This window comes from Schistocerca serialis, chromosome 1 (assembly GCF_023864345.2).
Source record: "Schistocerca serialis cubense isolate TAMUIC-IGC-003099 chromosome 1, iqSchSeri2.2, whole genome shotgun sequence".
Taxonomy (NCBI): Eukaryota; Metazoa; Arthropoda; class Insecta; order Orthoptera; family Acrididae; genus Schistocerca; species Schistocerca serialis.
The window spans coordinates 312,975,277-313,001,086 of record NC_064638.1 but is presented as its reverse complement, the minus strand read 5'-3'; the positions used below and the strand labels follow the sequence as shown (position 1 = coordinate 313,001,086).

At 45.4% G+C, this 25,810-nt stretch overlaps 1 protein-coding gene across 1 annotated transcript in view; it reads left to right on the top strand.

The window, feature by feature from the left end:
- Positions 1-25,810, top strand: part of LOC126469952 (lysosomal acid glucosylceramidase-like) — a 167,195-nt gene that overhangs the window by 39,083 nt on the left and 102,302 nt on the right. Inside the window, exons 4-5 of the mRNA XM_050097405.1 lie at positions 469-622; positions 16,534-16,694. Of these exons, the coding sequence (XP_049953362.1) occupies positions 469-622; positions 16,534-16,694 (315 nt within the window). The remainder of the gene's footprint in view (positions 1-468; positions 623-16,533; positions 16,695-25,810) is intronic.

The window sequence follows — 25,810 nt, the reverse complement described above, 5'->3', positions numbered from 1 at the left end:
GCCCTTCCTGACTGCTGATGTCTCTCGTCACATTGGGCACAGTCCGCAGCTCGTGGTCGTTCGGTAGCGTTCTCGCTTCCCGCGCCCGGGTTCCCGGGTTCGATTCCCGGCGGGGTCAGGGATTTTCTCTGCCTAGTGATGACTGGGTGTTGTGTGGTGTCCTTAGGTTACTTAGGTTTAAGTAGTTCTAAGTTCTAGGGGACTGATGACCATAGATGTTATGTCCCATAGTGCTCAGAGCCATTTGAACCATTTGAACCATTGGGCACAGCAGCTCTGACCGCGCAAACGCAGGGAACGTCACAAGACGAGTGCGCCTCACTAGATCATGCTGAGAGGCTTTCTACGAATGAAGTGACTTGTCTTTATTCAGTAGCTGTGGAACGTGAAGGGAATGGACAAGGGAGTGTAGCTGCGGAGCTTTAATCACAGCAGACACTGCGACGCTACAGTGGCAGGTGTGTGCAGGGCGTACTTCGCGCCGGAGGGCCTGCACTACAATATGGCGCGCGTGCCCGCAGCGGGCACCGACTTCTCGACGCGCACCTACTCCTACGACGACGTGGAGAACGACACCAGCCTGGAGCACTTCAGCCTCGCCGACGAGGACCTGCTCTACAAGGTACGTCACGCCTTTCACACCGCTCCACACTATACACTGCGGTTACGAAAATCATGGAACACCTAATACCGTGCAGGACCTCCTTTTGCAGGCGTTGTGCAGGAACTCGACATGGCTTGGAATCGACACGCTGTTACCCCACTGCCGAAGTATTGAGCCATGCCCCCTCTATAGCCGTCCATAATTGCGGAATTGTTGCTGGTGCAGACCTCTCGATTATGTCTCATAAATGCTCTATGCGATTCATGTCGGGCGCTCAGGGTGGCCAAATCATTCGTTCGAAGTGTCTATAATGTTCTTCAAACCAATCGCGAGCAATTGTGGCTCAGTGACAAAGCGTACTGTCGTCCATAAAAATTCCATAGTCGTTTGGGAGCACGAAGTCCATGAGTGGCTGCAAATGGTCTTCAAGTAGCCGAACATAACAATTTCCACTCAATGATCGGTTCTTTTGGATCAGAGGACCCAGTCCGTTCCATGTAAACACAGCCCACACCGTTATGGAGACACCACCACATTGCACAATGTCTTGTTGACTACTTGGGTCCGTAGCTTCATGGGGTCTGCGCCACACTCGAACCATACCATCAGCTCTAACCAACTGAAATTGGAAATTATCCGACCAGGCCACGGTTTTCCAAACGTCTAGGGTGCAACCGATACGGTCACGGACCCAGGAAATGCGCTGCAGGCGACATGCATTTCCGTCGGTCGTCTGCTGCCATAGGCCATTAACGACAGATTTCGCCGCACTGTCCTAAAGGTTACGTTCGTCGTACGTCCCACATTGATTTCTGTGGTTATTTCATGCAGTGTCGCTTTTCTGTTAACACTGACAACTCTATGCAAACGCCGCTGGTCTCGGTCATTAAGTGAAGGCCGTCGGCCACTGCATTGTCGGTGGTGAGAGGTAATGCTTCAGATTTGATATTCTCGGCACATTCTTGACTCTATGGATCTCGAAAATTGAATTACGCAAAGATTTCTGAAATTGCATATCCTTGCGTCTAGCTACAACTGTCATTCCGTGCGGCTATAATACCGTCAGAAATCGTTTCACATGAATGACCAGAGCACAAATGACAAATCTGCCACTGAATTGTCCTTTTATACTTTGTGTACGGGATACTGTCGCCATTTCTATATGTGCTGTTCCATGGACTTTTGTTACCTCTGTATATAAGTGGCATCTCTTTACCCCTTGTTAACAGCAACAAATGTTTGGCGCAACCTCCATGTCCGCATCGTGTGCGGACTTAGATTCGACACTGGTACAGTCCGAGAGAATAAGCCTTATGAAACTAAAACAATTAACTTGACTGTGAAGTAAAAACAAAATACACGCTGCAACAGAACTGAAGGATCACTTTTTCGAGACCCGTAATTCCCGTCCATTGCGACTCTTAAATTTGAGATTTGGCCCAAAAGTGTGTTCTACCTTCCTCTGTAATGTTGCAAGAGTCTGGCGGCGTGTTCAAAATGTTCAAATGTGTGTGAAATCTTATGGGACTTAATTGCGAAGGTCATCAGTCCCTAAGCTTACACACTACTTAACCTAAATTATCCTAAGGACAAACACACACACTCAGGCCCGAGGGAGGACTCGAACATCCGCCGGGACCAGCCACACGGTCCATGACTGCAGCGCCTGAGACCGCTCAGCTAATCCCGCGCGGCAGGCGGCGTGTAACATCATCCGCGGGCTAAACGACGCTTCAAACTACCAAGTGTCGACATGTGCAAAAGAAAGTCACTAATCATAAGTTCATGTGACGTGTAAGATGGGTTAACGATGTCACATTGGCACCAAATTTTACCATATTTCTGCCCACTGCCATAGTGGATGTGTAACACGATTGGAAGGTCGCCACATCTCCTCTCACCCACATTTCGCCTGTTTTTTTTTTTTTTAACTCCTCTGTGATTTGGAAGTCAGAACCGCGACGGTCAGGGTTGATATCGCCGCTGCTCAGAATCGGCACGGAAATGCCGCATGAGGTGGCATAAAGGGCACCAATGAAACCACTCTTTCCCTGGGGCGTTGATTTCATCATATTTCGCGATCGAAAACGACAATTCCCAGTGCTGTGGCCAACAGGAAGGCGTTGTTCACTTTTCACGCTGCTGACACTCTCGGGCACATCTAGCTTCCCCTAAGGACATCGTGGGGCTGCATCCTCATCGAACGCGATCGCACCCATTTGGAGTGCAGTACGACCGCAATCTTTGCTCTCGTTTACACGCTGGAACCACTAGGGACCGTTCAAAACCATTCAACAAAATGTGAATGTGATCCGAAGCAGCTAATGGTACTTATGCATTTTCAGTGCTCCTATTTTGTGTCCTCCTGACACGCAACACTGATACATGGGTAAATAAAACGGCAAAGCTTCCCTCTAAATTATCCAAAATGTACCTGTTTAGACAGAAATCGTGAGGAACGCCTAAGAACTTGCAGCCCGGCAAATCCATTCGACACACCCTGATTCCAAATGGCTTACAATCAGGTAAAAATGGAAATGAGCGGTTGGCGTCATTGGCCGGGAGGCCCCTTACTGGGCAGGTCCAACCGCCATGGTGGACGTCTTATTACATTCGACGCCACATTGGGCGACCTGCTCGCCGGATGGGGATGAAATGATGATGAAGACATCTCAAAACCCAGTCACCCTGAGGGGAGAAAATCCCCGACCCAACCGGGAATCGAACTCGGGCCCGTAGGACGGCAATCCGTCACGCTGACCACTTTTTTTTTTTGCGTTTAGTCTGGTCGGACGTCGCAAGACATCCGTTCAAGTTGTTCCTTGAGTCCTTTACTCAGTTTTTTTTTTTTTATTACAGAGGGCCACCGCCTCTCTGACCGAAGACTCTGAGCTACCGTACCGGCTACCACTCAGCTATCGTTGCGGACGTACAATCAGGTGCAAGAGCAGCACTCCAGCGGCGAAACAGCAGGAGCACAACCCGCTTGCGGGCACCTGATACGCTCGTCTTGGGTTGTTTGTCAACGTATTTTAAGGTGCTCTATGAAGGCGGTTGGCCGCGCGGAACGGTCGCGCGGTTCGAAGCGCCGTGTCACGGATTGCGCGGCCCCTCCCGCCGGAGGCTCGAGTCCTCCCTCAGGCATGGGTGCGTGCGTTGTTCTTAGCATAAGTTAGTTTAAGTAGTGTCTAAGTCTAGGACCGATGACCTCAGCAGTTTGGTCCTTTAGGAATTCACACACATTTGAACGTTTTTTGAAGACTGTTGGGAGGCACTACAGGAGGACGCGATATAGAAGGAATGAAAAAGCATAAACACCTTTTGCTGTTTCGGATAACGTTCGAATTTCATCGAATGTTGTTGAACGGTCCCTAGTGGTTCGAACTTGTACGCGAGAGCAAAAATTACGGTCGTGTTGTGCTCCAAGTGGGTCAGATCACGTTTAATGGGGATGCAGCCCCACAACGTCTTTAGAGGAAGGTTGAACTTCCGAGAGCGTCAGCACTGCCAAAGATTGTGAACATGGTCTTCCTGTTACTCATCGTACTGTGAATTGTCTTCTGCCGTGAAATGTGTGGGAATCAACGATCCCCTGAGGTCCTTTACGCCACCATCTGAGGTCTTTTTTGACGATTCTGGGCGACACTTTGTCTGGAACGTTTTCCTCGGCCCCTCATAAGAAAGCCACGTGATTTCAACGCTATGCGTCACGGTTCTAACCTCCACCGCAGAGGCGTCAAAGCAGGGGTGAAATTTGCGTAGGGGGGCTGTGACGAACTTCCCATCGTGACACGTCCACTATGGCGATGGACAGAATTGTGATGAAGTTTGATGCCAATGTGACATCATTATCCCACCTTCCACGTCACATGAACTCCTTAACTGTGGCATTTTTTTCGCATGTATCGATACCTGGCTGTCTGAACCGCCGTCGAGCCCGAGGGTGACGTTGCAGGGCACCACGCTTTTGCACAATTACAGAGGAAGTTTGTACACACTTTTGAGCCAAATTTCAAAGTTGGCGTCGTAATGGGTGGGAATTACGAGTTTTCCAAAAATTGACCCTCTAATTCTGGTTCGCAGTAACGAAATGAAGGGAGTCTCTTCAAAAATGCATTTCTTTGGGCTCTGTGAAGTCAAAAATTGTTGCTGAATAATATTCAATATTTTGTTGCCCCATCTTGCGCACTCTAACTAACTTGGGTCCTCTTTATCATGTTGCCAACAAGGTTATGGAAACATTGCCGATTTCCGGTACAGTTCCACGGCGGCCCTCTTGGTGCCATCCAGTGTCTGGGGAGGGTTCCTGCGACGGCGCACTGCAAGTCTTGGTCCCAGCAATGCCCAATCATGTTCACGTCACCTGGCGTCAAAGCTCTTGCAACAAAGTTGGTTTGTGCCTCCTGGGTAAGGTCTTCACTTGTTGGGCGCAGTTTGATAGTGCATTATCGGTCTGAAAGAAGAACCCATCGTTGAAACGTCAAGTGATGGGCCGGATAGGAGGTTGTGGGATCTTACCCGATTCTAGACAGCTTTGAAACTACTCTCGACCGCTATGAGAGGAGTCAATATTCATACTTGATATCGGACCAGGCCGTGATTTACTCACCTCCCTACTGAATCCACGAGACTGTATGACTGAGATGTACATCAGCATCTGGCTGCCTCCACACGCTTCTACGAGGGTCTGCCGTCTGACAGTTCCCGTATTCCTGTACCAGTTGAGATGTCGCTGCCATTGATCCAAGCGCCATTTCAGGCACTACGATGTTCACCATCTTTGCGCACCATGCTTAATGGCCAGAACTTATGGTGTGAAGGTTTCCTACCAAAAATTGTCACGAAGTATTTGTATTGTCTTTCAGGTATCTACGAGCTGTAATTTATACTTATATTGGTCATCAATTTGAAACGTTTCATTATGGTTACATACTTTGATGCAGACTGCACATTTGTCACACAGATTTTCGTGTGCTGCGTTTAGTTATCCTGCATACAAGAGCCTCTGGAGGACAGATAGCCCAATGTCTTCATTTATTTATTGGCACACATCCCCTGCAATCCTTTTATTCCCTTTCTGTGCTCATGTGTGTATAAAACTGAGTGTACCGATTATGCGAATCATCACAGAAGCACCAGTAAAGTAGAACCAATGTCAACCTAACTTCAGAAGCAAGTTTAACAAATATGGAAGAGAGGAAGAGTTGTACGATAGCTTACAGCTTTGTCGTGCGATATTCCCCCCCTCCCCCCCCCCCCCTCGCTCCACCTGTCACCCGTCTTTTGGTCTTTTGAATGTAGAGCCGTATCTTGGCACCCACCATGATATTTACTCGGGGCTGCGGCCTGATAATTTGAGCCGGCCGCGGTGGCTGAGCGGTTCTAGGCGCTTCAGTCCTGAACCGCGCGACTGCTACGGTCGCAGGTTCGAATCCTGCCTGGGGCATGGATGTGTATGATGTCCTTATGTTAGTTAGGTTTAAGTAGTTCTAAGTTCTAGGGGACTGATGACCTCAGATGTTAAGTCCCACAGTGCTCAGAGCCATTTGAACCTGATAATTTGACAGACATACTCAGAGGGCTGTTTACCTGAGTTGTGGATACAGGCATCAAAATGCGTTATTTACGTATAGAATCACATAATTATTTTTCTTTCAGCATTTTTATGTTAAAAAGTGAACACACGTTCCCAGTTTTGATCCTTTTGTTAAATTTTACTGCAGGAGAGAAGTCTGATGGTTATTACTTTGAGTGAGTCATAAACAATTGTCACAATATATTACACTGAACCAAAATAACACTAGTGGTATGGATGTTAAACGTGTTTTACAAATAGTGCGTGTTGTAAATTCAAATACTTACCATTTACAAACAACTGGAGTATTATTCATTTACTGGTCTGTTTTAGCTTACACATGGGTATCTTGTCTTCGCGTACATTCAAATGTGGGCACCTTTGGCTTTGATTTTCTTGCAAATTTTTCTTTTTCCAGCAGCTTATGTGTCTTACAATGACTCATGTTCAATTACCGCATCACGTTTACACTGATGTGTTCGTTCTTGTTACGTATAGATTCTTGGCAACAGAAAGACACACTACATCAACATTAATAAAATTCATATCCAGTACCTACGGATACGGCAGCAAAATGAAGAATCCTGCAAATAAATTTTCACGTTCTATGTTCTATGTTTCCTCCAGCATTCATCATTTTTATTCAACATATACACTCTCCAACACGTTTACTATCTTCAGACCTATAATGCCTTTGTATATCTCCTGTAACATTATTTCTGGAATGTATTATTTTTGTTATTAGCTCTCTGTGATTCTTACACAATCCTTGAATTATACAAACAGTCAGGAAAATCTTGGACTCCTTGTACATTTCTCTCTTTGGGCCCCATCTCACATTCTGTCAGGGACATTTCAAAACATTTCCTTTTTTTAAAAAAAAATTCAGCACATTCAGTCAGGTTCCCATTACCGTTTGCTTGGAACTCTCGACCTCTCTTTAATAATTATATTGTTCCATCTGAATTTTCGTTTCCTTTGGTTCTTGTGTAATCTTTACTTCATAAGATACGAAACTAGTTGCTTGAATTAATCTGGTACATCTCCCCACTCTCAGATAAGGCACATCCCATATAACACTGGGTATATAGGTTGTAAAAGAACTACGCATACAAAATTTTATGGCGCTTAGAGGATATAAAAAGAAACTTCTTTACGTGGCAGAAGTGTCACTAGTACACCGTTTCGCCGCTATGAGTCCACGACTATTTTGACGGTAGTGATGTTCAGACAAGGTGTTCACACTGCCGTGCGATGAGTGTTGTTTCAGAGCTGTAGGTGACTTTCTATGGATTTCTTTTTGTTAGAGGAGATGTCTGGTGTACGAGACAACGAGAGACACTACAGAAGAGTCTGTTGCTCGACACTACAGAAGAGTCTGTTGCTCGTTTCGTTGAAGTTGCAGCCATTATTCGTTATACACCTTGTTGTTTGAGCGTGTTAGACAATCAACACCGAGCAGATACCATTTATGTTTACGGTGACGTTTTCAGAAACATCCTTAAAACAATTTCCATCACTCGCCAGTTTGAACACCATCTCTGAACATCATTAGCGTCAAAACCTAGCAGCGGTACAGTGCTCTTATGACATTTTTGTCACGTAAAAGAAGTTCATGTTTTTATCTCCTTTAAACACTCTAAAATTATATTTTTTCTTAGATAAACAACATGGACCTTATGTTAACAACTATACGTCATAGCAAATGTTCAAAGTGGTACCCACACGCATCACAACAGCTCATACAATATTCACGCAATCTCTCAAATATCTCTGTTTTCTGTTGTAAACAGGAAGATAGATGCCAGCCAAACCGTTACTCTTCTGTTTGTTCTGGAGTTTCAAACACTAGTCCCATAGGAAAAAAATCCATTTGAGTGAGAACTTGCAATGGCGCTGACGTGGGACTGTACCATCTCCCATCCCCTCCTCCCGTGTATCCGATGACAGTGATCTCTGTTACTCAGGGGCTCATGGACATTAATATCAAATGCAGGAGGTGCACTCTCGTGTTGACGACATATCCATTCAGGACCAACGAAACGTACAACTGACAACAACTTTGGCAGCACATCTCGAATGAACTTCAGGTAGTGCAAACGATTCAAAAAGGATGGACACAAATAGTGCCCTGTAGTTGACATGGTCCAGTTCTTTCCCACAAGTTGACAGACAATCATTATTGGCAATCTGAGATGAGCACAGCATTTGGATTTTCATCACTCCAGGCATGGGCGTGGCTACAATCTATTAATACGGTCATTTACCCCCATTGCTACCACACGTCTTTTATAATAGAGGTATAATTGCCGCTTAGAACTCCGAATACTGTATTCTAATTGTTTAGTGATGAGTTTTCTCCCACAGAATGCGACACAGCTTTCTCAGATTCTTCTGTATGAGGATGTCACTGCTGAGAAATGTGGATGCGTCTCTGTAGCCTGAACGATCCAGTTCCTCATAAGGTTTCGTCCATGTCGAGAAACTTACTCCAGTTGGGATGACCCCCATTGTTTGGATTTTCTCTGTCTATTCATTCGTCTTTCAGTGCACTACATCCTTCATTAACATACGTTAACTACACTTTACAGTTTCCTGTAATTAATGTTACATCTTCGAAAAGCTGTCAAGAACTATAAATAATGGAGATTCGAAAGTGGACACGTACAGACGAGTCTGTATTGCGTTTTATGGTAGTGCCACTGACATCGATGCGGCGGGTTCCGATGTTTAAAGATCTTGGTCCATATGAAATATTGATTTCCTACCAATGGTTCCTTATTTCTAAGCGCCTAGCTTAAGATTTTTCTAGATCAGTACAGTTTTAACTGTAAACACTTGCGGCATCCCGTGTTTCTACACAGGCTGTAACTGTTTGAGGTGGTATTATTGATCTAAAATTTTAAAGTAAAACTGACTGAAAATACGAGAAATGGTATTAAGTTTAACTTCCGAACAGTTGCGTCATGGCTGTTACTGATAATGTAAGACAGTTATATTCAGAAACCTGTTACAAATTGTACTTGTATTTATTTGATCTTTTACCTTTCGGGAGTGCCACCAGAATTTGAACAACGAACACGTTTACGAGAAGAGGCATGCAGTGTACACAGTCCTTATTGTTCACCAACTAGAGCAGTGGTTCCCAACTTGGGGGTAATTACCCCGTGAGGGTAAAATGTAATTTTCAGACGGGTAAAACAAAAGAGTTCAATTTTGTTTTGGCCAGGAAACCAAATTATTTTTAAAAAATCATTACTCATATTAGTCATCTTCCTCACACAGGCCACTCACAACATCCATACTTTGCGCTTTGTAAAACGCCTCTATGACAGTAGAACTGGGAGACATACATCAGAAACGCTTAAATATCTCATTAAAGTTCCTTCTCTGTGTTTCAGGTTGTTCCCAAAAGAGACTAGAAATTGTTTCAATATTTATTTCACAACAATTGCAAAACCCCACGTGTGTGTAAATGACTATAACAGAAACAGAATTAGTCGTGATACAGGCACACCCTTGTGACCCAATGTTGGAATTAGTGTATTCAGCGCACTGATAAAAACTACGAAATACTGTGGCCCTAGCAGTGAATCTTAGGAGGGGAATTTGATTTAATTAATCTGTGGTTTATTACAAAAAGCATTACTGTCGTAAAGCATCCAAAACAATCATGGAATTACTAAAGCTGCAATCGCATAATTAACCACGATAACTGTAAAAGTTAGACTATCAGTTGACAAGATCACTCGATTGCTTGATAATGTCGCATCTGACTCCATGGAATTTATCTCAGCCTGACTATATAACGATTATAGTGACTGTGTGCAGAGAGAAATGGAGAAACCAACAAACGTGGACCGAGCGAGGTGGCGCAGTGGCTAACACACTGGACTCGCATTCGGGAGGACGACGGTTCAATCCCGCGTCCGGCCATCCTGATTTAGGTTTTCCGTGATTTCCCGAAATCGCTCCAGGCAAATACCGGGATGGTTCCTTTGAAAGGGCATGGCCGACTTCTTTCCCCGTCCTTTCCTAATCCAATGAGACCGATGACCTCGCTGTTTGGTCTCTTCCCCCAAAAAACCCAACCCAACCAACAAACGTGGGACAAGGAAACCTATCATGAATTTGAACTTCAGACACTCGATTTTCCTAAAATGACGGGCCTGGAAGCCATGCTCACCATACTCTTCAGTTTAATACAGACGGTATGGTGACACCGTGTCTCGGTACTCTTATGTTCGACACCAGGATTGCCTCTGAGGAGCCGGATACTGGATCCCAGGCGGCTCCTCCAGTTGAGAGCGCAGCCTGCAGTCTGCATTGTGTTCGGCACCGAGCACAGGGAGGGAGTCTTTCTTTCCAAGTCAGTAAGGAAGTGACTGGTCCCTTCTTCCCGCCTAGAAAATCTCGACCAACAGTCCTCTCTAAGCTTACATAAGCCCGCCAATGGCACAACTGTTTCTTGAACAATATATCCTGTCACATACAGGCAAAATGTCGAAAAACCAAAGCTCTCAATTTCTTTCCCTCTTTTCTAAAGAAAGTGTTATGCCCTCTGGACATCACTTCTGTCCCACGAATCAGTGCCCACTCAACCAACAGCTAGCCTCGCATTCCACGTCCTGGGAAAAGCTAAGAAACTGTGCGCGCTCGATGCTACCCACCAACGCTGCGACTTCTGAATCTGCAGTATGTCAGAGCTGTTTTTCCATGTCTTTTTTTTTTTTTGCATATCCAGGAGATGTTTATCTGCTAAAATAATTTTTCTCAATATGGTCCGAGAGCCTACCTCATGCCGGCAGCTTTCCATTGTCAGGAACGAATGCTTTAGCTTGACCAGGTGGATACGTAAAAAATGTAAATGTCGTGTGACTAGGGCCTCCCGTTGGGTAGACCGTTCGCCAGGTGCAAGTCTTTCGATTTGACGCCACTTCGGCGACTTGCGAGTCGATGGGGATGAAATGATGATGATTAGGACAACACAACACCCAGTCCCTGAGGGGAGAAAATCTCCGACCCAGCCGGGAATCGAACCTTAGTCCTTAGGATTGACGTTCTGTCGCGCTGATTACTCAGCTACTGCGGGCGGACAGTGAATACGTAACAAAACAACATTCACACGATGGTAGTGGAGGTGAATTTTCTCAAGACAACGAGAGAGCAGCTACGCGTGCCGGTCCCCTCCCCACAGCCCCCGCAAATCGGCTCGTTCCTTCTGCTCTCAATACATCATGTGCCTCGTACCTTACAGTGCTCCTCGCTTCCAAAGCTCACTCAGAAAAACAACTGTCATAGCCAGCATCGTGTTAGGTTAAAGAATATTAAAAAGAGGATCTGATATCACCATACACAATCACTGTAATCTTATCACTCCATATAAACTAACTCAATTCCCTCCTATCGCGTTAATAATTAAAAATAAATGAAAAGAGGTGAGTCAAATGGCTTGCCTCTTTTCACAGAAAATGAACTAATTGACAGCACAGCACAACAATAATTATAAGATTTCTACCACACAGTAGCAGGGATACGGTGTATTGCTGATATTGTTGCCGTTATTAATAGAGGGAGCGGTAACCCACGAAACAATAGCATCCTGAAGTCTTCCATTTTCCTCATGTTCAGAAGTAAGGAGTCCAGCAGTCAAGTGATTTTCAAGCAGGAGTATAGTGCACAAATTTTAATTTGACTGATTTTAAATGGGAGATGCAGGGTGTTGGTGAAGCAAGTGGCACAAGGGAGTTGAGTGGTGCAGAGGAATCGTCTTTTGTAACGAATGTCTACCCTCAAAGTGTATAATTATGTTTCATTTCTGAGAAGAAATTGTTGGTAGCAGCAAGCCGTTGTGGCCGAGCGGTTCTAGGCGCTTCAGTCTAGAACCGCGCGAGGGCTACGGTCGTAGGTTCGAATCCTGCCTCGGGCATGGATGTGTGTGATGTCCTTAGGTTAGTTAGGTTTACTTAGTTCTAAGTTCTACGGGACTGATGACCTCAGATGTTAAGTCCCATAGTACTCAGAGGGTACTGAAAATTGCTTCATCATTCCATTGAAAAATAAACAGTAAGGTCTACCATTGTCACTGTTTCATTATTGTGTGATTTAATAAAACGCCTAGAACAACTAAATGTCATTTAGATTTCACCATTTTGAAAACTGTTTTTCTTTATAAAGTTTAGTTAGAAGCTAATGTTGTTGACGAAGAGGGAAGGAGAGGTTAAAGGCTAATATCTGATTCTATTCGGGGGTAACAGCCTCAGAAAGACTGGGGAACCTCCGTACTAGGGCCAGCGGAAACTTCAGAAAATTCAATTTCTAACCAGGAATCTAGCATTTGTAGACTTAGAGAAAGCTTTTGACAATGTTGACTGGAATACTCTCTTTCAAATTCTAAAGGTGGCAGGAGTAAAATACAGGGAGCGAAAGGCTATTTACAATTTGTACAGAAACCAGATGGCAGTTATAAGAGTCGAGGGGCATGAAAGGGAAGCATTGGTTAGGAAGGGAGTGAGACAGGGTTGTAGCCTCTCCCCGATGTTATTCAATCTGTATATTGAGCAAGCAGTAAAGGAAACAAAAGAAAAATTTGGAGTAGGTATTAAAATCCAGGGAGAAGAAATAAAAACTTTGAGGTTCGCCGATGACATTGTAATTCTGTCAGAGGCAGCAAAAGACTTGGAAGAAAAGTTGAACGGAATGGACAGTGTCTTGAAAGGAGGATATAAGATGAACATCAACAAAAGCAAAACGAGGATAATGGAATGTAGTCGAACTACGTCGGGTGATGCTGAGGGAATTAGATTAGGAAATGAGGCACTTAAAGTAGTAAACGAGTTTTGCTATTTGGGGAGCAAAATAACTGATGATGGTCGAAGTAGAGAGGATATAAAATGTAGACTGGCAATGGGAAGGAAAGCGTTTTTGAAGAAGAGAAATTTGTTAACATCGAGTATAGATTTAAGTGTCAGGAAGTCGTTTCTGATAGTATTTGTATGGAGTGTAGCCATGTATGGAAGTGAAACATGGACAATAAATAGTTTGGACAAGAAGAGAATAGAAGCTTTCGAAATGTGGTGCTACAGAAGAATGTTGAAGATTAGGTGGGTAGATCACATAACTAATGAGGAGGTATTGATTAGGATTGGGGAGAAGAGAAGTTTGTGGCACAACTTGACCAGAAGAAGGGATCGGTTGGTAGGACATGTCCTGAGGCGTCAAGGGATCACCAATTTAGTATTGGAGGGCAGCGTTGCGGGTAAAAATCGTAGAGGGAGACCAAGAGATGAATACAGTAAGCAGATTCAGAAGGATGTAGGTTGCAGTAGGCACTGGGAGATGAAGAAGCTTGCACAGGATAGATTAGCATGGAGAGCTGCATCAAACCAGTCTCAGGACTGAAGACCACAACAACAACAACAACCAGGAATCTGTGTGGTTTATTAACATTATGACCACCGACCTACTACTGATATAAACCCGTCCAGGAGATAGCAGGGTCACCTGGCGAGGAATGAATGCTAGTCAGACACATACACAGTTCACGTAGCATCAGTGAGCGTGTTATCCGTGTGTAGACTGGGGAAGGCGCCCGATCTATCTGAATTTGACCGAGGACAGATTGTGATGGCCTGGAGGCTCGGCATGTGCATTGCAGAAACTGCAGGACTTGGGTGTTCGAGGAGTGAGTGGTAAGGGTCTTCAACACGTGGCCAAACAAGGTGAAATCACATCCTGGTGTTGAGGGGTTGGGTGGCCAACTCTCATTTGTGATGTCGGATATTGTAGGCTGTGCAGGCTGGTAAAACAGGACAAGCGGCAAACTGTGGCGGAACTAACATCAGACTTTAATGCTGCGCAGAGTAAAAGTGTGTCTGAACACACAGTGTTCCGAACACTTCTAACAAAGGCCCTCCGCAGCCAGCGACTCATGCACATGCCAATGTTAACACCACGACACCGGCAACTACGACTGAAATGGGCACGTGGTCTTGGGCACTGGACGCTGGCGCAGTGGCAGTGTTGCTTGGTCTGATGAATCCCGCCGGTTGAAGGGCGCAAATCCCTCGTCTTCCAGGGCAGGGAACAGCTCCTTGACACCTCTACTGTGGAACGGAGACAAACTAGCAGTGGTCCCATTATGCTCTGAGGAACATTCTCGTGGGCATCCAAGGCTCCATGGAGCACGTGCAAGGTACCATGACGGCAAAGGAATATCGTACATTGATTGCAAACTTCATGACGATCGTGTTTCCAGACGGCAGTGGAATTTTTCAGGAGTGTGATGGTGGGTTCGAGGAACTGAGTGGTGGATTACAACTAATGTGCTGGCGCCAAGCTCGCCAGATCTGAACACGATCCAACATATCTGGGATGTGATTGGACGTGGCGTCAGACCTTATCATTCCTTCCCGGAATTTACTGGAATTATGCGACTTGTGTGTACAGAAGTGATACGAAATACGTCCAGTTACACTCATGCTCATAAATTAAGGATAATGCTGATACATGGTGAAACAACACTCTGCTAGGCGGTTTGGGGGTTTAAATCACCTCAGGGTATCACCATGCGGTGTATCTGACTTGCGGTCGTCGCACGGTGGCGCTGGCAGCAGTCAACATACGCAGAGGTGTGTTGGTGCATGTCAGAGTACGGTGCAGCGAGTAAGTGTGCAGACGTGCTAATGGTGACTGTGTGTTGAAAATGACTCATAGAACACATATTGATGACGTTATGAGGGTTAGAATACTAGGGCGACTGGAGGCTGGTCAAACACAGGAGGTCGTAGCACGGGCCCTCCGTGTGCCACAAAATGTGATCTCAAGATTATGGTAACAATTCCATCAGACAGGAAACGTGTCCAGGCGTTACAGTACGGGACGTCCACAGTGGACAACACCACAAGAAGACCGGTATCTCACTATCAGTGCCCGCAGACGGCCACGGAGTACTGCAGGTAGCCTTGCTCGGAACCTTACCGCAGCCACTGGAACAGTTGTCTCCAGACACACAGTCTACAGACAATTGAACAGACATGGTTTATTCACCCGGAGACTTGCTAGGCGCATTCCACTGACCCCTGGTCACAGGAGAGCCCGTAAAGCCTGGTGTCGAGAACACAGTACATGGTCATTGGAACAGTGGTCCCTGGTTGTGTTCAAGGACGAGTTCAGGTATAGTCTGAACAGTGATTCTCGTCGTGTTTTCATCTGGCGTGAACCAGGAACCAGATACCAACCCCTTAATGTCCTTGAAAGGGACCTGTATGGAGGTCGTGGTTTGATGGTGTGGGGTGGGATAATGATCGATGCACGTACACCCCTGCATGTCTTTGACAGAGGAACTGTAACAGGTCAGATGTATCGAGACGTCATTTTGCACATGTATGTCCGCCTTTTCAGGGGTGCAGTGGGTCCCACCTTCCTCCTGACGGATGACAACGCACGGCCCCACCGAGCTGTCATCATGGAGGGGTACCCTGAAACAGAAGATATCAGGCGAATCGAGTGGCCTGCCTGTTCTCCAGACGTAAACCCCATCGAGCTCGTCTGGTATGCTCTCGGTCGACGTATCGCTGCACGTCTCGATACCAAAAATGGCTATGGGACTTAACATCTGAGGTCATCAGTCCCTCAGAACTAACCTAAGGACATGACACACATCCATGCCCGAGGCAGTATTCGAACCTGCGACTGTATCGGTCTCGCGGTTCCAGACTGAAGTCTTCATACCCCTACGACACTTCAGGAGCTCCGACAGGCACTGATGCAAGAATGGGAGGTTATATCCCAGCAGCTGCTCGACCACCTGATCCAGAATATACAAACCCGTTACCCAGCCTGCGTACGTATGCATGGTGATCAGCCGGCCGCGAAGGTCTAGCGGTTCTAGGCACGCAGTCCGGAACCGCGCGACTGCTACGGTCGCAGGTTCGAATCCTGCCTCGGGCATGGATGTTTGTGATGTCCTTAGGTTAGTTAGGTTTAAGTAGTTCTAAGTTCTAGGGGACTGATGACCACAGATGTTAAGTCCCATAGTGCTCAGAGCCATTTGAACCATTTGAACCATGGTGATCATATCCCATATTGATGCCGGGGTACATGCGCAGGAAACAGTGGCGTTTTGTAGCACATGTGTTTCGGGACGGTCTTCTCAACTTATCACCAATACCGTGGAAATACCTGCTATTAGTAGGTTGTGATAATGTTCTGGCTGAGCAATGTATATCCGGTAACTATAGCAATCACAGTGACTTTACCTGACCTACACATCTGAAGCTCAGTATAAAAGCACTTTGCTCCTTTGCTAAAGCAGCTGCGTACCCTGACAGTGTGTGGTGCTTTTTGTCGGCAGATTCCATACCTGCAGCACGCGCAGGACCTCAGAGGGGAGGAGCTGCTGCTGGTGTCGGCCGCCTGGAGCGCGCCCACCTGGATGAAGACCAATGGCAAGTTCAACGGCGAGGGCAAGCTGATCAGAGAGTACTGGCAGCTGTGGGCCGACTACCTGCTCAGGTTGGTCACCTACAGTTCATACCTTTTCTGTAACATTTATAAATACGTTGCAAACGTGGTGCAGAACGTCATGTACTGCTTTCCTCCCTGAGACATTTGTTCACAGGTTGGAAAATTTGTAATAGGGTATTCAGTTACGATCGTGTTTAATGGAAGGTGCTAAATCGCCGTGACAGTTTAGGATCCATCCCAGAGGTGCAGCATAGAGATATGGACTCATATTCATCTCCCACATCTACTTTTCATGTAAGACGATCTTCTGGATACGTTTTGGGACGTTACAGACCCGAACTTTTCGACTCTGTAAGTGCAGAACAGGGAATCAGTGATCATAAGGCCGTTTCAGCATCCCTGAATATGGAAGTTAATAGGAATATAAAAAAAGGGAGGAAGGTTTATCTGTTTAGCAAGAGTAATAGAAGGCAGATTTCAGACTACCTAACAGATCAAAACGAAAATTTCTGTTCCGACACTGACAATGTTGAGTGTTTATGGAAAAAGTTCAAGGCAATCGTAAAATGCGTTTTAGACAGGTACGTGCCGAGAAACCTGTGAGGGACGGGAAAAACCCACCGTGGTTCAACAACAAAGTTAGGAAACTACTGCGAAAGCAAAGAGAGCTTCACTCCAAGTTTAAACGCAGCCAAAACCTCTCACACAGAAGCTAAACGATGTCAAAGTTAGCGTAAGGAGGGCTATGCGTGAAGCGTTCAGTGAATTCGAAAGTAAAATTCTATGTACCGACTTGACAGAAAATCCTAGGAAGTTCTGGTCTTACGTTAAATCAGTAAGTGGCTCGAAACAGCATATCCAGACACTCCGGGATGATGATGATGGCATTGAAACAGAGGATGACACGCGTAAAGCTGAAATACTAAACGCCTTTTTCCAAAGCTTTTTCACAGAGGAAGACCGCACTGCAGTTCCTTCTCTAAATCCTCGCACAAACGAAAAAATGACTGACATCGAAATAAGTGTCCAAGGAATAGAAAAGCAACTGGAATCACTCAACAGAAGAAAGTCCACTGGACCTGACGGGATACCAATTCGATTCTACACAGAGTGCGCGAAAGAACTTGCCCCCCTTCTAACAGCCGTGTACCGCAAGTCTCTAGAGGAACGGAAGGTTCCAAATGATTGGAAAAGAGCACAGGTAGTCCCAGTCTTCAAGATGGGTCGTCGAGCAGATGCGCAAAACTATAGACCTATATCTCTGACGTCGATCTGTTGTAGAATTTTAGAACATGTTCTTTGCTCGCGTATCGTGTCGTTTTTGGAAACCCAGAATCTACTCTGTAGGAATCAACATGGATTCCGGAAACAGCGATCGTGTGAGACCCAACTCGCTTTATTTGTTCATGAGACCCAGAAAATATTACATACAGGCTCTCAGGTAGATGCTATTTTCCTTGACTTCCGGAAGGCGTTCGATACAGTTCCGCACTGTCGCCTGATAAACAAAGTAAGAGCCTACGGAATATCAGACCAGCTGTGTGGCTGGATTGAAGAGTTTTTAGCAAACAGAACACAGCATGTTGTTATCAATGGAGAGACGTCTACAGACGTTAAGGTAACCTCTGGCGTGCCACAGGGGAGTGTTATGGGACCATTGCTTTTCACAATATATATAAATGACCTAGTAGGTAGTGTCGGAAGTTCCATGCGGATTTTCGCGGATGATGCTGTAGTATACAGAGAAGTTGCAGCATTACAAAATTGTAGCGAAATGTAGGAAGATCTGCAGCGGATAGGCACTTGCTGCAGGGAGTGGCAACTGACCCTTAACATAGATAAATGTAATGTATTGCGAATACATAGAAAGAAGGATCCTTTATTGTATGATTATATGATAGCGGAACAAACACTAGTAGCAGTTACTTCTGTAAAATATCTGGGAGTATGCGTGCGGAACAATTTGAAGTGGAATGATCACATAAAATTAATTGTTGGTAAGGCGGGTACCAGGTTGAGATTCATTGGGAGAGTCCTTAGAAAATGTAGTCCATCAACAAAGGAGGTGACTTACAAAACACTCGTTCGAACTATACTTGAGTATTGCTCATCAGTGTGGGATCCGTACCAGATCGGGTTGGCGGAGGAGATAGAGAAGATCCAAAGAAGAGCGGCACGTTTCGTCACAGGGTTATTTGGTAACCGTGATAGCGTTACGGAGATGTTTAGCAAACTCAAGTGGCAGACTCTGCAAGAGAGGCGCTCTGCATCGCGGTGTAGCTTGCTCGCCAGGTTTCGAGAGGGTGCGTTTCTGGATGAGGTATCGAATATATTGCTTGCTCCTACTTATACCTCCCGAGGAGATCACGAATGTAAAATTAGAGAGATTCGAGCGCGCACGGAGTCTTTCAGACAGTCGTTCTTCCCGCGAACCATACGCGACTGGAACAGAAAAGGGAGGTAATGACAGTGGCACGTAAAGTGCCCTCCGCCAAACACCGTTGGGTGGCTTGCGGAGTATAAATGTAGATGTCGATGTAGATGTACAATATTTAATGTCTGTTATTGAAAGATATTACACAGCCGGAATAAAATTAGTACACTCTTTCACAGGTTCCCAATACGCTCAAGATTTATTATTGCAGCAGTACTTGGAAATAGGTTGACTCACAAACCAAAATCCTTACTTTGAAATTGACCAACATTCTAAATTCATAAAAGTTCTTCAGTTTAAATACCTTGGATCACGTTCCAACAGTTAAAATTTCATAACAATTGATATAAACGAATGAATAGCCTCAGGGTCAAGATGCCTGTACTCACTAAGCAACCCACTCAAAAGTAAAACTTTGTCAATCACCACAAAGATGAAGATATACAATACTATCATCTGCCCCATTGTACTGTACGGTTCAGAAATCTGGACGCTTAGAAAGAATGAAAGAGAAAAACTGAATGTTCTCGAAAGAAAAGTAATGAGAAAAATCTTGGGACCTGTGTTGGAGAAGGGCGTGTGGAAAATTCGAAAGAACAATGAAATTTATCAGCTAATGAAACAACCCACTATCATCCAGAAAAGTAGAAGACTGCAATGGGTTGGGCATGGGGCTAGAATGGAAAACAACAGAATCACCAAAAAAGCATTTGAAGGAACTCTCCAGGCAACAAGACCACTGCGCCGACCTCGTACAAGGTGGAAAGATGACACAGAGAAGGACATCGCAGCATTTGGAATTCCCGCAGGGTGGAGAGAGACTGCGAGAGGTAGAAGGCGGTGGAAGCAGATAGTTGATGCAGCGCGTTGTCTACAGGGCCTGTGATCGCTGAGGAGAAGAAGAACAAGAGAAGAGGAAAAGTGGCATGAAATTAGATTTAGAGATGATAGTACAGGCGGTTCTGGTGTACCAGGCGTCGACCCATCGTGAACACCGATGTTAGTACGTGGTGAAACTTCCACAGGCGGCAACACCGGCGCTGATTCTGGCATCCAGCTGATCGTACAGATGACGAATACTGTACTAGGATACGTTATTTCACTCCTCTTCACGTGGTTTTGTAAGAATGCTTCGTTGAAGAGTCGCACCAGTCACTTCTCGTCCCATCATATCCCACACGTGCTCTATTGGAGACAAGTCCGGAGATCGTGCTGGCAGGGAAAACTGCTGCACATCTTGCAGAGCGCGTTGAGTTCCACGAGCAGTCTCAGGCGAGCATTATCTACATCCATATTTCGCAAGCCACCTGACGGTGTGCGGCGGAGGATACCTTGAGTACCTCTATCGGTTCTCCCTTCTATTCCAGTGTCGTATTGTTCGTGGAAAGAGGGATTGTCGGTATGCCTCTGTGTGGGCTCTAATCTCTCTGATTTTATCCTCATGGTCTCTTCGCGAGATATGCGTAGGAGGGAGCAATATACTGCTTGACTCCTCGGTGAAGGTATGTTCTTGAAACTTCAACGAAAGCCCGTACCGAGCTACCGAGCGTTGCAAAGTCTTCCACTGGAGTTTATCTGTCATCTCCGTAAGGCTTTCGCGATTACTAAATGATACTGTAACGAAGCGCGCTGCTCTCCGTTCGATCTTCTCTATCTCTTCTATCAACCCTATCTGATACGGATCCCACACTGGTGAGCCATTTTCAAGCAGTGGGCGAACAAGTGTACTGGAACCTACTTCCTTTGTTTTCGGATTGCATTTCCTTAGGATTCTTCTATTGAATCTCAGTCGGCTCTGCTTTACCGCCGATTAACTTTATATGATCATTCGATTTTAAATCACTCCTAATGCCTACTCCCAGATAATTTACGGAATTAACTACTTCCAGTTGCTGACCTACTATATTGTAGCTAAATGATAAAGGATCTTTCTTTCTATGTATTCGCAGCACATTACACTTGTCTACCTTGAGATTCAATTGCCATTCCCTGCACCATGCGTCAATTCGTTGCAGATCCTCCTGCATTTCAGTACAATTTTCCGTTGTTACAACCTCTCGATATACTACAGAATCATCCACAAAAAGCCTCAGTGAACTTCCTATGTTATCCACAAGGTCATTTATGTATATCGTGAATAGCAACGGTCCTACGACACTCCCCTGTGGCACATCTGAAATCACTCTTACTTCGGAAGACTTCTCGTGTTGGAACAACACAGCTTCATGTTGCACGAACCGACCGATAGTTGGCGTCTCTCTAGAATCACCATGGTGAACAAGAGTTGTAGCTTATCGCAACCCGGACCACGAGGCCTGCGTTGGTGCCAGTGTGTCTCGGACGAATGCACTCTACGGGATAGTGCACGCCAGGTCTACGTCGCACGAACAAACGACCATCATTTGCGTGCAGGCCGAATCTGCTTTCATCCCTGAAGACTACGGCGCGCAATTCTATCTTCCCTCTGACAACACCCTTCTAGCCGTCCTTGTCCATGCTATGGCGCGAGTGAAAGACGGGCTAGAGGTGTGTGCGCTCGTAGTCCCAGTGCTAGTAACCGGTTCGCAACAGTTCGTGTTGACGTGTCTGGGCTTACAAGTCTTATGTGAGCTGTGATAGCTGTACAATCTGCCACTGCTGTCCTTACAATACGACGATTGTGGCAGGTGTATGTGTTGCATGGACGTCCATAACCACGTTTGCGGATGTGAGGATGTTCGCGAGACCCCTGATACCAGCATCGTTGCACAACTGATGCAGCACGACCAACTTGTATGGCAGTTCTCCGAAAGGATAGCCCTGCCTCTCGAAAGGTCACAATTTGACCCCTTTCACATTCGCTCAGCTGGCTGTAGAAAGCACGAGTGCATCTTCGTGGCATGGTTGCCTGCTTGCTTCACAAGTTCGCACCACACTGGGCCTTCCGGCTGTGATCTTTCCCTGATAGGGGTAGACACAGGCGGCGCTGTGGTAGCTATGCCACTACGCTATCTGTTGGCGGACGACGTTGAAATCATTGTCGGTACATCTATCTCCCAGGTGGCATATTCCGTCATCGGATCAAAATCGACGTCGTCTCTTTAGGTTTTCCGACAGCGTATTTGCACTATATGTAGTTCTATCATGTCAGATCCCGTACCTATGATATCCACTGCCGACTAAAATGTATTGCAAATAAGTGGCTGGAAGAAAACAAAATGAAAATAAGAGGAAGGTATATTTTTTCGTGTCCAAGGTTGTAATAGTGCAAGAGGAAAGGAGCTCAAATTTAATCCTGCTTCAGAAAAGTTAACTCCAATTGACGTTTCATGGAATGTGAGTTGGATCTTTTATTCTTGATTTATGAAATTTCATGCAAATAAGATAATGCAGTAACAGATTATATAATTTGTCGTGGAAAGTACCAACTCTGATGCTTGCACTCCATTACGCATTGGGAATGAAAGCTTTAAAAGGGTGTGCGGTGTTAACCCAGAATGTGTTTAATAAGGGAGTCAATCAGTTATATGTCCTAAAGTTCAGGTTCATCGTGAATTTAATAATTCAAATATGTTTGCCAATAAAAATTGCATTTCTTTCAAAAATGGCATTTGCAGGCGTGTAATTGACTACACATTATTCTTCCAGGTACACTCATAAAGGGTGTAAAGGAAAATACTGACAACGTTTTGCACGTACTGAAGAATGGCAAACTGATCGTTTGTGAGAAGGGAAACCCTGCCAGGAAGTGAACAGTTTCAGCCGTCTGGGGTGCAAAAATTTAAAATTCGTGGTACGAGAACTTATTTTTGGCCATGTGAGGTGCCAAAAAGAACCCAGGCACTGCTAGCAGACAGAGGCCAGGAATGTTGCCACAGGGGCCCCACGCTTTGTTGCGTCTGGGCAGGAAGCGATGGGACATATGGACCCAATGCATATTATTGGGCTGCAGGGCAAGTAGAGACTTCCAGAATAAATGGTGCTCGTCAGCATCATCTGATACATGCATGACAAGAGTAAACAAAGAGTTTTCAGTCACAGAAAAAAATGTAATTCGTGGCAACGAAGAAATTTTTTCAGAGAGGAAATTTCATGCCGAATGTGAGATAGCGTGAGAAAAGAGGACGTAGCTGAACAATTACAAAAGTTGCTGTTAAATAATTAGATTAGCGAGAAGAAGAACCGGGTTTAGGCAATCAGCTGTATGAACACGCCGAGTGAAATCTTTGCAGAATGCTAGGGATGAGGTCTTCGAAGCGTGTGAGACTTTGCTGCTAGACTGCAAAGGCACTTAGCTTACACGCCTCATGGGAGACAAATCGCTGCTTTTCTGCGCAAGCAATGGCCGCCTGCGAGAGTCATAGCCGGTTGCCGCTGCAGCATTCTGGCACCGCCGCTCGCAGTGGTTGTATTCTTCCTGGGCGGAGCGAGGACACTGCAACGGTGGCACCGCTGACAAATCGGTCATCGCCCGGTAGCGACACGCATTTACACGCCTGTCATACAATTGCTGCCAGTGTTCGATTTGTCTCTGAGTTACTACAAGAAGTCAGTGGAAAACGAGCGTGAGAGTTTCCATTAATACAATGGACGTATTGATGTTTGCTGATTTCAGTCATAAGTTACCTAGAACTGTTTTTTGTATCCTGATCATTCCTCCCATGAACCATGGATTTTGCTGTCGGTGGAGTGGCTTGTGTGCCTTAGCGATACAGATAACCGTACTGTAAGTACGATCACAACGGAGGGGTATCTGTTGCGAGGTCAGACGTGTGGTTCCTGAAGAGGGGCAGCAGCCTTTACAGAAGTTACAGGGGCAGCAGTCTGGATGACAAACTGATCTGGCCGTGTAACAGCAACTAAAACAGCCTTACTGCGCTGGTACTGCGAACGGCTGAAAGCAAGGGGAAACTACAACCATAATTTTTCCCAAAGACATGCAGCTCTGCTGGATGGTTAAATGATGATGGCATCCTCTTGGGTAAAATATTACGGAGGTAAAATAGTCTCCCTACGGATCTCAGGGCAGGAACTGCTCAGGAGGATGTCGTCATCGTAGTGTGGAATGTTAGATCCCTTAATAGGGCTGGTAGGTTAGAAAATTTGAATAGGGTAATGAATAGGTTGAAGTTATAGTGTGAATTAATGAAGTTTAATGGCAGGAGGGAAAGGACTTCCGGTCACGTGAATACAGGTTTATAAATACAAAATCAAATACGGATAATGCAGGAGTAGGTTATAATGAATAAGAAAGTAGAACTGCAGGTAAGCAACTACGAACAGCGTAGTGAACGCATTGTCGTAGCCAAGATAGACACGAAGTCTACGCCTACCACAGAAGTACAGTTAAAGGAGATGAAAATTTAATTGTGAAGGGGGACTGGAATTCGATAGTAGGAAAAAGGAGAGAAGGAAAAATACTAGATGAACCTGGACTGGGGTAAAGGAATGAAAGACGAAGTCGCCTGATAGAATTTTGCACAGAGCATAATTTAATCGTCGCTGACACATGTTTTAAGAATTATACAAGAAGGTTGCATACGTGGAAGAGACCTGGAAACACCGAAAGGTTTCAAATTGATTATGTAATGGTTAGACAACGATTTAAGAACCAGGTTTTAAGAAATGGTTCAAATGGTTCTGAGCACTATGCGACTTAACTTCTGAGGTCATCAGTCCCGTAGAACTTAGACCAATTTAAAAGTAACTAACCTAAGGACATCACACATATCCATTCCCGAGGCAGGATTCGAACCTGCGACCGTAGCGGTCGCGAGGTTCCAGACTGTAGCGCCTAGAACCGCTCGGGCACTCCGGCCGGCCCAGGTCTTAAATTGTAAGACTTTACCTGAGACAAATGTGGACTCTGACCACAGTTTAATGGTTATGAACTGTAGATTGAAATTGAAGAAATTGGAAAAAAGGTAGGAAATTAAGGAGATGGGACTTGAGTAAGTCGAAACAACCAGCGGTTGTTGATAGCTTGAGACGGAACATTATATAACGGTTGACTAGAACAGCTGAAATGAATACAGTAGAAGACTAAGGTCTAGTTTTAAAAATGGTTCAAATGGCTCTGAGCACTGTGGGACTTAACATCTGAGGTCATCAGCCCCTAGAACTTAGAGCTACTTAAACCTAACTAACCTAAGGACATCACATACATCCACGCCCGAGGCAGGATTCGAACCTGCGACCGTAGCGGTCGCGCAGTTCCAGGGTGCAGCGCCTAGAATCGCTCAGCCACACCGGCCGGCTGTAGTTTTAAGAGATGGAACAGTGAAGGCGGCAGAGGATCAAGTAGGTAAAAAGACAAGGCCTAGTAGGAATCCTTGGATAACAAAAGAGGTATTGAATTTAATTGATGCAAGGAGAAACTTCGATAATGAAGCAAATAAAGCAGGCGAATAGGAATACAAGCGTTTAAAAAATGTGATTGACAGTAAGTGCAAAATTGCCAAGCAGAAATGGCTAGAGGACAAATATAAGGATTTAGAAGTCCTTCCACTAGGGGAAAGATAGATACCGCCTACAGGAAAATGAAAGAGGGCTTTGAAGAAAAGAAAAGCAGATGAACGAATATCAAGAGCTCGCATAGTAAATCAGTCCTAGGCCAAGAAAGGGAAGCTGAAATGTGGAAGGAGTATATAGAGGGTCTACCCAAGGGAGGTGAAGTTGAGGTCAATATTATGAAAATGGAAGAGGACGTAGAGGAAGATGAGAAGTAAGATATGATACTGCGCGAAGAATT